Source organism: Lycium ferocissimum, chromosome 11 (genome assembly GCF_029784015.1).
Source record: "Lycium ferocissimum isolate CSIRO_LF1 chromosome 11, AGI_CSIRO_Lferr_CH_V1, whole genome shotgun sequence".
NCBI classification, from domain to species: Eukaryota; Viridiplantae; Streptophyta; class Magnoliopsida; order Solanales; family Solanaceae; genus Lycium; species Lycium ferocissimum.
In genome coordinates this window covers 8,180,855-8,193,040 of record NC_081352.1, presented here as the reverse complement: position 1 = coordinate 8,193,040, position 12,186 = coordinate 8,180,855, and the positions used below count along the sequence as shown (strand labels likewise).

General features: G+C 38.3%; 1 protein-coding gene across 2 annotated transcripts; it reads left to right on the top strand.

Annotated features, from left to right (window-relative positions):
• Positions 1 to 427: 427 nt before the first annotated feature.
• LOC132035894 (uncharacterized) lies at positions 428 to 11,692 on the top strand. 2 transcript variants are annotated; one of them, XM_059426047.1, is made up of 5 exons: positions 428 to 3,928; positions 4,409 to 4,668; positions 6,297 to 6,890; positions 9,155 to 10,732; positions 10,976 to 11,692. In XM_059426047.1, exons 1-5 carry the CDS (start codon positions 596 to 598, stop codon positions 11,559 to 11,561), a joined length of 6,351 nt encoding a protein of 2,116 aa, XP_059282030.1. In that variant the 5' UTR covers positions 428 to 595; the 3' UTR covers positions 11,562 to 11,692. The 2 variants fall into 2 exon arrangements, with proteins under 2 accessions (XP_059282030.1, XP_059282029.1); XM_059426046.1 differs by having other exon boundaries at positions 429 to 3,928; positions 9,155 to 11,692.
• Positions 11,693 to 12,186: the final 494 nt, after the last annotated feature.

Below are 12,186 nucleotides of genomic sequence, written 5' to 3'. Positions count from 1 at the left end.
CCAGCCGCTGATTTTCAAATAAATTAAAATATTTTACGAAAAAAGTGAAGAATTCTCATGGCCAAATGAGTCCTAAATATTTTAAAAGAGACACTCTTTTTTGGCTAAAAAGGAAAATAAGACTCTTAGTAGGCGTTTGGCCATAGAAACAAAAAACAAATTCACTTTTTTTGGAATTTTTGGAGTTAGAGTTGTGTTTGGTCATAATATTTGAAAATACTATTTTGTTGTTGAAATGTACTTTTTCAACAAGGTTTGATTATGAAAAAAGTGAAAAATAAGTTTTGATTTGTATTTGAAATTTTTATGGCCAAACAATGATTTTTGAAAAAAAATAAAAAAATACTCTGAAAAAAAGTGAATGATTCTTATAGCCAAACGGTTCCATAAATTGGGATGGGAGGGAGGGAGCACTTATTTTCCTCGACCCAGACCAAAAAACCAAAAAAAGATTAAAAAAATAAAAATAAAAATAAAATGCAGGGATGAATTGATTTCCCACCTTGTTCTAAAAACCCTTGTTCAAACCCCAAACGACGACCACCAAAGCCGCCACCAAGCTCCGGCAACAAACTGATTATTACTACTAATAATAATGTCAGCTAAATGGAGAGCGTTGCAACATCGTCATCATTACACATACAGTGCCATTATATTCCCTCAATATTTCATTGATGCATTTCATCAAACACCTTCCACACACCAATTCTACACCTCACTAAAAACACTCATCTCCTTAAACTCTACTTATTCTCAACTCAATCATGCCAAAAACCTCGCTTCATCATTCTCCCAATTATTATTACTCTCAAACAACAACGCATGTGATGAGTCATCAATTGACATAGCTTGTAGATTTTACCTCGAAATACTTTTACTTGAAAACTCACAGCCTTTGCATAGGACTTTGCTTTCCGCGCTTATCAAGTGTAAGAATTTCCATGGCGTGATCCAAAGTTGTTTCCGCAAACTCTGTGAGGAGTATTACGAGAAAAATGGGAATGGGAAGAGGTTTTGTGTTTCGCGAGCTGCGTTGTCGATGATGAGCATACCGAAATTAGGTTTTTTGGTGGAGGTTGTTGATGAGTGTGCGGTGTTGGTTGGTTTGGATGTTGTGTTGGGGTTGAATGAGGTGTTGCTTGATATTAATGAGTGGTCTAGACCGTCACCGATTGTTATGGAACAATGTCAAGAAGCGTTATCGTGTATGTATTACTTGCTACAACGATTTCCTTTGAAGTTTGTGGTTAATAATGCAGGTGCTTGCGATGTTTTAGAGAGGTTTTTGGTTACTGTTTTGAGTATTTTGAAATCGGAATCATTTTCTAGGGATTGTTTAGTGGCGGCTGGGGTGAGTTTTTGTGTGGCTTTGCAGGTTTGTCTTAGCCCGGAAGAGCTTGGATTGTTTATTATGGAAGGAATTTTTAATAATGAGGGTTTGATTGTGTGTAGTGAGTTTGTGTTTAAGGGCGTAGTTGAGAAAATCCCGTTTAAGGGCGATTTGATTGATGAATTGAGTAAGTTTTCGTCGTTGAGTAGAATTTGCTTGATTCGAGGTATTTTAACTGCGGTCCCGAGGGCGGTATTGAATGTTGGGTTTGTTGTATCAAATGATAGTGTTAGGGATTGTGGAGAGAACGGGAAATCAATCAAAATGATTCTTTATGATGCAATTTTGCCTGAGCTTTGTAACTTTTGTGAGAATCCGATAGACAGTCACTTCAATTTTCATGCTCTGACCGTGATGCAGATTTGTCTGCAGCAAGTGAAAACGTCAATGCTAGATAAAAACGGAAGTCTTGAAGTAAATTATGATCCCATTTCTGAGGAAATTGGGACACGATTATTGCAAATAGTGTGGAATAATTTGGAAGATCCTTTGAGCCAAACAGTCAAACAAGTGCATCTTATTTTTGATCTCTTATTAGACATTCAGGCCAGTCTACAGTGGGTAGAGGGTAGTGATACGTTGAAATTGTTCATGAGGAAGGTTGCTTTTGATCTCCTTCGCCTGGGACCACGTTGCAAAGGAAGATATGTTCCTTTAGCATCCCTTACAAAGAGGCTGGGCGCAAAGACACTTTTAACTATGAGCCCCGATCTGTTGTTTGAAACGATAAAGGCGTATATCGATGATGATGTGTGTGGTGCTTCAACAACATTTCTTAAGTGTTTCCTTGAGTGTTTACGTGATGAGTATTGGAGTAGTGATGGTATTGAAAATGGGTACAACAAATATAGGCGTTATTGCCTGCCTCCACTTTTGTCGGGCCTAGCTTCTGGACATTCAAAACTCCGCTCAAATCTTAACACCTATGCACTGCCGGTATTACTTGAACTGGATGTTGATGCTATATTTCCGATGCTCGCTTTTATTGGCGTCGGATGTGGTTTGGACAATGGGGAAGTATTTCTTACTGAGTTGGATTTTGGGGGTGTGTCTCCCACGCTTGAAGAGCGAGTGGCTGTTTTAGTTTCACTGTTTAAGGTTTCCCGTTTACTTGCTTTGCTAGAAGGGGATATCGATTGGTGTAAGAATTCTTTGTTATCCCTGGAAGATGTGGAGCAGAATTTGGAAAACAGAGATGCTATTGTCTGCATTAAGGGGATTGAAATAAAAGTCCCAGAGAAATATCTGGTTTTGGCGCTTACGCATAGTGATGAGTCACTTCGGATTGATGCAGCAGAATCTCTGTTCATAAATCCAAAGACTGCTAGTTTGCCATCATCATTGGAACTCAGTCTGATGAAGGTAGCAATTCCTTTGAACATGAGATGTTGCTCAACTGCTTTCCAGATGAAGTGGACAAGCTTATTTCGGAAATTCTTTTCTCGGGTTCGAACAGCATTAGAGAGGCTGGTTAAGCAGGGAAGCTGGCAACCTCTTGCAGGGAAAGACACAAGTAGAGATTCCATTGCTAAAGGAACAGGGGATACATTTCAAGACAGGGCAGATGAACTGTTTAACTTTATGAGGTGGTTGAGTTGCTTTTTGTTCTTTTCATGCTACCCCTCTGCTCCATATGAGAGAAAGATAATGGCAATGGATCTTTTATTGATAATGCTAAATGTTTGGTCTATTGTGGTCCCATCAGAAGGAAACGTTGGTGCTGTTTCTCCTGAATTCTCTCTTTATCCCTACAGTAAGGGGCTTCTTTTACCTGAATCAACTCTATTGCTGGTTGGATCAATTGTTGATAGTTGGGACCGACTTAGAGAGAGTTCTTTTCGTATTCTGCTGCATTTTCCTACTCCTCTTCCTGGAATTAATAGCCAGGACATGGTTAGTGAAGCAATTGTTTGGGCTAAGAAGCTAGTCTGTAGTCCACGTGTCAGAGAAAGTGATGCTGGAGCTCTGACTTTACGACTTATATTCAGAAAGTATGTTTTGGAACTTGGTTGGGTTGTTAACGTCTCAGCTAACGATGGATCCCCTCAACCGCTGTCCAAGCTGCCAAACGGGGAGAATAAGGCTCGTAAGCTTGCACCTCCAGCAATAGAATATTTAAGATCACTAATTGATTGGCTGGAGGCAGTTGTTCAGGATGGAGAGAAGGATCTTTCAGAAGCGTGCAAGAACAGCTTCGTTCATGGTGCTTTGCTTGCTCTTCGATACACATTTGAGGAACTTGACTGGGATTCTGATGCAATAGTCTGCAGTACATCCGAAATGAAAGTGGTATTGGAGAAGATTTTGGAGTTGGTCATGCGGATAACTTCGTTGGCCCTTGGGGTGGTATCAGCTGATGCTTGGTACTTACCTGATGATATGGAGGAAATGGGTGATGATGCTCTTTTGCTAGAGGTTCCTCATGAAGTGGATGAATCCGTATCTACCTCAGACAAGGTACAAAATACAGAAGTGAAGCAGGAGGGCAGGCGAACTGAGCAGATAGTTATGGTTGGTTGTTGGCTTGCTATGAAAGAGGTAATAAGACTGACTATTTATCCCATTTGTCCAAGTAGCTAACTATTTAATGAAACTTATATGATGTTAATGGTTAAATTATGTCATCACTCATCCTTGTGCCGTCATCATTCTTTTCCTTGCTGCTTTGTACTCAGGTCTAGTAACTTTACAGTTCGTATTTCAATTTATGGCGATAAAACGCATATTCTACCCTTCCCCCTCTAGTACAGCCTTTGTGTGGCTAAAGAAGGAATAATAAATACTAGGTGATTTTCCCCCATTTCCTTAAGCCGTGATGGGTAGAGTTATTCGGTACCTGTGCTGCTGGGAGGTAGTAGGTACTTGGTGGAATAGTAGCGAAGTGTGCACAAGCTGGCCTGAACACCACTTTTATAAAAAGAAAAAAAAAGAAGGATTCTGAATTGTAATAAACTATATGAAGTTTATATGCTTAAAATTTCCAGAAGGATTAATTTCTTTCCATCTACATTGTTTCAGGTAAGCCTTCTTTTGGGAACAATAATAAGAAAAGTTCCTTTGCCTGCTTCAAATGTTTCAGAATCAGGTTGCCAAGTTGTTCATGAAACTGATTTATCCAATGGGACATCTGGCGCAATGCTTGATGTGAAACAACTCGAGGTAATTGGCAACCATTTCTTGGAAGTCCTTTTGAAAATGAAGCATAATGGTGCTATTGATAAGACAAGGGCTGGATTTACTGCGCTTTGCAATCGATTGCTTTGTTCAAATGATGCAAGGTATCTGTACTGGATTCTATTTATATCTGCAGTCATATTTTCTATATGCTTATTTGTTTTTGCAGGAATTCCAGTGCCAAAGCTGTAAGCGGCATTCTTATCCATGGTTTCGCTTAAAATAATTTCAGAATTATCTCTAGCGTCAGAAAATTGAATTGTGGTTTCACAGCTGACATATCTTTTACATCTAGCTGCTTGTTAATTATATTGTGGTTTGCGAGCTATTGCACAGGGGTGGGGTTTACCCTGTGCGCACCCGAAGGGTGGCGGCTGCGGGTTCCCTTGTCATCAAAAAAAAAAAAAATTTATCTGAAAATGAAGATATTCTCATTGTTCATCTAAGAATGACCGATTTCAATGGGAGGAACCTTGGACAGATGGCTGGTACAGAGATGTGGGGAAGCAGATGCCAAGAAAGGGGGAGAATCCAGTCGTTGTGATCAGCAAAGCCTTCAGTGCTGCAACCCCTTCTAAGGGTTATTCTTCTTTGTACCATGGGTTTTTCCAATGTGGGAAGGGTAAAAAGTAAAAAGGGAATTTCTCCAGCCCATTGGGTTCGCGAACTAGAGAACCTGGTATAGGAGATGCTTGAGTCGTAGTAGCTTAAAATAAATGAGATTGAGCTCAGCTCGCTTGCCTTCTTGTACACTTCTTGTACAAGTGACATCGAAAAATTGTAAGCCTGAGTAGCTTGTAAGCTGTAAAGATAAAAAAAAATAAACAAAATCTGAAAGGAAAAGGAGAGCCAAAAAAGTCACTCCCAAACTTGCTTCAGGTCGATGCAGTAGGTGACATCTTAAAGGTTTTCAGCGCCTCTTAATCTCTTATCATGCCGCCTCTTAGAGAAGTCAACTTTTAATCTTCAGTTGTTGGAAGATTCATATAGCAATAAGTGTTTAGTGAGGTCATAATGAAAGATATATTTAAATTTGAATCTTTTAAAACTCGCTTTCGCGCAGTCGTGAGCTGCTCACTCATGTCTTGTCAATTCACAGGAAAAAGGAGATATCTGAATTTGTGCTGTGGAATAGTTTTATCTTTTGTTTGCTCTGTGACAGAGGTGTTGACTTGCACACAGTAGATAAGGTCATAAGGCATTCCTGTTAACTCATTCGCTACTTTGTTATTGTTATTCAGGTCTATCCTTTATTCTTTTCTTTCGATTCCTGTTTCTTTGGAGATACCAATTTACCGCTGTTTTCTTCCAATTTCATCCCTCCCTTTGCATTGCCCCTTCAAGGAAAAATACAAATGGAAAAAACGATTAAAAAAAAAAAAAACGAATATTGCATATGCACAAAACTGAAAACCAAAATTGTAATAGGTTATATAGATGACAAACAGTATAAACTATAACACTGCTGTTCTCTTTTTAAGAGTGACGGAAGAAGTAATACTTTCCTTTTTGGCACCATTTCTCCAGCTTGATAACATTTTTATTTGAAAGCTGGCTGCTGATTTTCTTTTTGGTGTCTGTTCAAAGTAGCTTCTAACAGATAACTTCTGATACTATTGCATTTGACAATGCTGGAATATCATTGTTAGGATCACAGCAGAGAAGTTCACACCAAAGATAAAAGACATACATTCTGAATTCATTTGCTAAGGTTGCTTTTCCTTTTTTCCAGACTTTGTAGGTTGACTGAGTCTTGGATGGAGCAACTTATGGAACGAACAATAGCCAAGGGACAAACAGTGGATGATCTCCTAAGGAGAAGTGCTGGTATTCCTGCAGCATTTATTGCCTTTTTCCTTTCAGAGCCACAGGGCACACCAAAAAGTCTTTTGCCAAGGGCATTACGGTGGTTAGTAGATGTGGCTAATAAGTCTTTAACAGATCATAGTGAATCAAACAGTTTCAGTGCCGATGCCTGCAATGGTTTTGTGGAGGCTGGCCCAGCTATTTTTTCTAAAATTGTATCTGATATATATGAAGCTGAAAGGATCTCAAAGATTCGAGATGAGGGTGTTGTTCCTACTGTGCATGCTTTCAATGTCCTTAAAGCTGCTTTTAATGATACCAACCTAGCAACTGATACATCAGGTTTTTCTGCTGAGGCTTTGATTATCTCGATACGCTGTTTCTCGTCTCCACACTGGGAGGTACGGAACAGTGCCTGTCTTGCTTATACTGCTTTGGTACGTCGCATGATTGGATTTCTGAACGTGCACAAGCGAGCATCAGTCAGGCGCGCTATAACTGGGCTTGAATTCTTTCATAGGTATAACGTGATGGGTCTCTTATGATCTTTATATATCATAATTTTCTATGCTTTGTGTATGTGCCTCTATTTGATCATCTATAATTATCTATATGTTGTCTTAATTTTGTTGGACCTTTGATCATATGCTTCTACTAAGTTATTGTTTATATTCGTTGGATGGTTGTATTGTTCCTTGCAATTGGAGGAAAATGTTGCTTTTCAAATTTAAAAATCAGATAAAACTCTTCTCTCATCAAAGACTTATCACTTGGTGCAATCGTGCTCGTTTGTATCTCCTACTACTGTTCTCACGGTAGTAACGACTCCTTCACATGTCATTTATGACATTTATATATTTAATATGAATTCCTTTCTTCTCCATCATCCACCAAAGAACCTTTTGTGGCACTCTATCATATGCTTTCTCTAGGTCAATGAAAACCATATGTAGATCTTCCTTCCTTTCGCGATGAATTCCGACAGTTTTCTTAGCACGGATATTGCGTCCTTTGTAGGTCTACTGGGCATAAATCTGAACCGGTTCTCCGTGACTCTCGTTGTATTCCCAAGTCTACATTCTATCACTCTTTTGTAGAATTTCATCGTATGAATCATGAGTTCAATGCCACGATAGTTTGCACAACTTTGGATATCTCACTTGTTCTTATATTGGGAGTAGGGTACTCCTCCACTCATCGAGCATCCTACCACTTATCACTTCTTAGTATGCATTGGAAGGAAAGGAATTCAAGATGTTTTGAAAACAAAAGCAATCCAATTCAAAAGATGAAACTCAGTTGCATTGTGCTTTTTTATTTTTGGTGTAAACAAGAGTACGTAGAAGACACAGAGTCTCTACTATAAGTTTTAGAGTCTCTTTAGACTAGTAGACAGTTTTTTTTTTTCTGGCTTACTAGTCTTCATGTTTCTTTCCCTCTGTAATTATGGCTTAACGACCCTTTTTGTGAATCAATACAAACTTGTTACCATTTCAAAAAAAAAATATTATATGGACCACAAGCTTCTCTAATCCTCATATTTTTCATGTAGCACTAAATATCTTGTTCTACCAGTTAAAACTAGTTTGGCGTAGTATGTCTTCTTGTTTTGGTTTATAAGTACCGGATAAAATGAAAAAATGACCAAGAGGAACCAACAAGTCTATCTTCAATTGACCTATAAATTAGTAGTGGTATATTGAAGACATACAAATTATACATGAATGTCCTATATCTGTAATCTTGAATTTTTTTTTTTGAAAAATAAAAAATAGTAATGTATAAATGTAAATTTGTTTTAGTTTTTATATTTATGCATATATATATTACTGCGACTGTCCCAATTAATGTGATATACTTTCCTTTATAGTCTACCTCCCAAGGTAGGGGTAATGTCTGTGTACACTCTACCCTCGCAGATCCCACTTGGGGGATTACACTGGGTATGTTGTTGTTGTTCTTTCCTTTATAGTCTGTCCCCAAAACAAGTGACACCTTTATTTATTTAGAAACAATCCAACTTTAAACATCCCATTTTACCCTTAATGAGATGATTTATATAGCCACAAAAATATATATGGAATGTCCTAGACTATAAGTTTCAATTTTTTTTCTTTCTTAAACTCCGTGCCCAGTCAAACGCCATAACTTAAATTGGGACGGAGGAAGTACCATATTATGAGTGTAGTGTTGACAAGTTGTTCGCTTCTTGATGTTTTGTTGGAATATTAGATTCCAAAAAGTTGTAGGCTTTGCTTTAACTTGGAGGAAGTTGTCCATATAGTGAACATGCTCATAGAGATCTTTCACACCTCTTATCTTTTGTTGTGCATATTGTATGAAAAGAATGATTACTTGTAGACCAATTACATTGACATGCTCCTCTTTCCCCCCAAATTAACCTCAAATCTATCCCCACCCCTGGTCTAAAAATTTTTTTTTTTTTTTTTTCATGTCATGTTTTAAATATTGGGATAGAATTTTCTACTCTTTTTTGGTTGCCTTGATGTGTATTTCTGAACCAATACTATTATTTGATTGCATTTGTCATTTATCTTGCATTGTTCTGATGTGTTGACCAAACATTTGAGTTGAAAAAATTGAATCTGTAAGAAGATGACGAAGTCATCAGTAATCATTATTTCTGACTTCTGGAGATTCTATTCTTATGTTCATTAGGTGTTATATTTGTGGTTAGGATTGATGCAATGTCTTGTTTTAAGGAAAGCACAGTGTCTAACAAAACAGATGCTCTAATCATTTTTCTGACTGTTCGTCTTGTAGGTACCCTTCCTTGCATCCATTTTTATTTAATGAGCTAAAAATTGCAACAGAGTCACTCTTGGATGGATCATCTGAACATTTAAGGTCCAACCTGGCTAAAGTTGTTCATCCCAGCTTATGTCCAGTCCTGATTCTCTTTTCTCGACTCAAGCCTTCTCCAATTGCAAGTGAAGCTGGTGATTCCCTGGATCCTTTCCTTTTCATGCCATTCATCAGGAAATGCTCAGTCCAGAGCAATCTTCGTATTCGTGTTCTCGCATCAAGAGCTCTAACAGGTCTAGTGTCTAATGAAAAGCTTCCACTAGTTCTCCTAAATATTGCCTCTGAGTTACCTGGCACGGGGGAGCACGTTGTGAATCCTGAGTCGTCTGTGTCATCCAACAGAGTAAATAGTTCTTTTAATTCACTTCATGGGATGCTATTACAGTTGAGCTCTCTTCTAGATACGAACTGCAGAGATCTAGCTGATGTTTCCCAAAAAGATAATATTCTTACTGAATTGATTCATGTTCTTGCTTCACGTTCATGGATTGGGAGTCCTGAGCAATGTCCTTGCCCAATTATCAACGGCTGTTTTTTGAAGGTGCTAGATAATATGCTGAGTGTTGCAAGAACATGTCAAACGAGCAAAAATATTGATGTCATTTGGGACCTCCTTTGGAGGTCATCTTCAGAATGTTTAGATTTAGGAGTGGCTACTGCACCAACATATTTTGATCCAACTATCTCAGAACTTCGGAAACAAGCTGCATGTTCATATTTCAATTGTGTTTACCAAACATCTAAAGAAGCTGCCGAAGAGTATCTGTTAGTACGATCAAAAGGCCCTCCTTCTGGTTCAAACTTATCGAACATATCCGTAAATGAGATTTCTTTCAGCAGGTTCCAGGAAAGGCTAATACGTTCAATCTCTGACACTTCATATGAAGTTCGGATTGCAACACTGAAGTGGTTTCTTTTATTTCTCAAGACACCAGACTATAGTGAGATAAAGAGAAGTTGCTTGACCAGCATCGATCTCCAGACCACTATGATGAAGCTTTTAACTTTGGACAAGAACCATAAATGTTTGAACTACATTTTGAAGATTATCTACAGCTGGAGTCTGCAGGAGTATCACAATAATGGAGAAGAATGTTATCCTAAATTATTTGGTGCTATGGATAGCGAGTCCGTGCTCAAGTTCTGGGACAAGGTGGTTTCCTTGTACAAGGTCACTAGGCATTCAAAGACCCGAGAGATGCTTCTTTGTTGCATGGGGATTTGTATAAAACATTTTGTCAGCTCACTGAGTAGTTCAGTTGTAAGCTTGCAAAATGTCAAAGTTGGTGAATTCAGCCACCATGATGATCCATCTAAATCATCTGTCTTTTACGAGTGTATCAGCTATTATGTTGACCTAATTGAACAACACAGCGATGCGTCAGAGCCTGTAAACATGCGTAGGGCGGCTGCAGAGTCTATGATAGCATCTGGTTTGTTGGACGAAGCCGAGGTTATTGGTCCTTCAGTCTACGGTAACCAAATTCCTGATGGCAATTGGTGTTCCTCTTTCAAGCAAGAAATGGTGGTTAATATGTATGCCCATAAAATCCTGGCTTTATGGTTTACGTGCATTAGGCTTCTTGAGGATGAAGATGAGAGTCTTAGGAGGAAACTTGCCGTGGATGTCCAAAATTGTCTTACATCTAAAAGTTATGAAAGAAGCTTCCTGACAGGAGTGGTTCCAAGCCAAGTAGAGCAAGTGATTGAGAGGAGCTTCGAGCATCTTTCATCAATTTTTGGTCACTGTGTTGACTACCTTGATTTCCTTTGCCGCAGGGTTCTTGATTCTGCTAACCATTCTTGTGTTATTTCCGAAGGAGATCTTATCAAACGTGTCTTTGACAAAGAGATTGACAACCATCATGAAGAAAAACTTTTGATATGCCAGATATGTTGTTCTCACTTGGAGAAGCTTACAACCTCAAAGTTTTCGTTAGGTGAACCCAGTGACATACATGATGTGAGGGACTTTTTGCAAAACTGGAGGCGGCGGTTTGCGCGGAAGTTAGTAGTATTTGCCAAAGATTATGTTGCTGCACAGGGAGGATTTGAATGGATTGGTGGGTTTGGAAACCACAAAGATGCCTTCTTACCTCTTTATGCAAATATACTTGCCTTTTATGCCTTATCAAACTGTATTTTTAATGGGAAACCAGAAGATAGAAAGTTGATGCTCCCTGAAGTTCAAGAAATTGGTGAGGCCATACAACCATTCCTTACAAATCCTTTAATCTCTAATTTATTCATATTAGCAGTTAAGTTACACAACAAAATGATCTGTGAAGGTTCGTGTGATTTGAGCCAAAAGACTACTGATGAGTCAGCTTGGGATGCTTTTGATCCTTATTTTCTTCTAAGGTGAGAGACTCAATTGTATACTGCTATTGGTGTGTAAAACTGTTGTAATGGTTGTGATTCTCTTTGTGGGGAGAGCATAATTATGGTGATCCCTATTAGATTTTTATGTGATCATTATAGTTGATTTTACTGCAACCCTTATTATGTCAGGGTCTTCTCTTGAAGTTCAACTGCAGGGGTCGTTATAAGCATAGTACTGAATAGGGTGTATTAGTAGTGCAGGGATTAGTTATGCTGAGATTATTTCTTATAGACTGTTTGGTGTGGTGCATTAAAAATAACATGCATTGCATAATTTCTAAAAACTATTTCTTTACAAAAATATCCTTCACATTCTTTTGCTTTGAGGACTTCAAGGGCAATTTTATCTTTAACCATAAGCATGTATTAATAGTCTTGGTATTGCTAATACAATGTTTTGCTATGTATTAGTTATACATAGGTTGAAAAAGTGTATCAAACAAGGGATTAGTAATTCCAAAGCTAATACATGCATTATTTTCTCCAATACATCCCACCAAACGACCTCCTCTTAGTGTACATTTATTAATGGAACTCCTCTATGTATGAAGTACAGAAACCTTATTATCACCTTAAATTAGCAATGTGGAGCAACACCATTTAGGCAT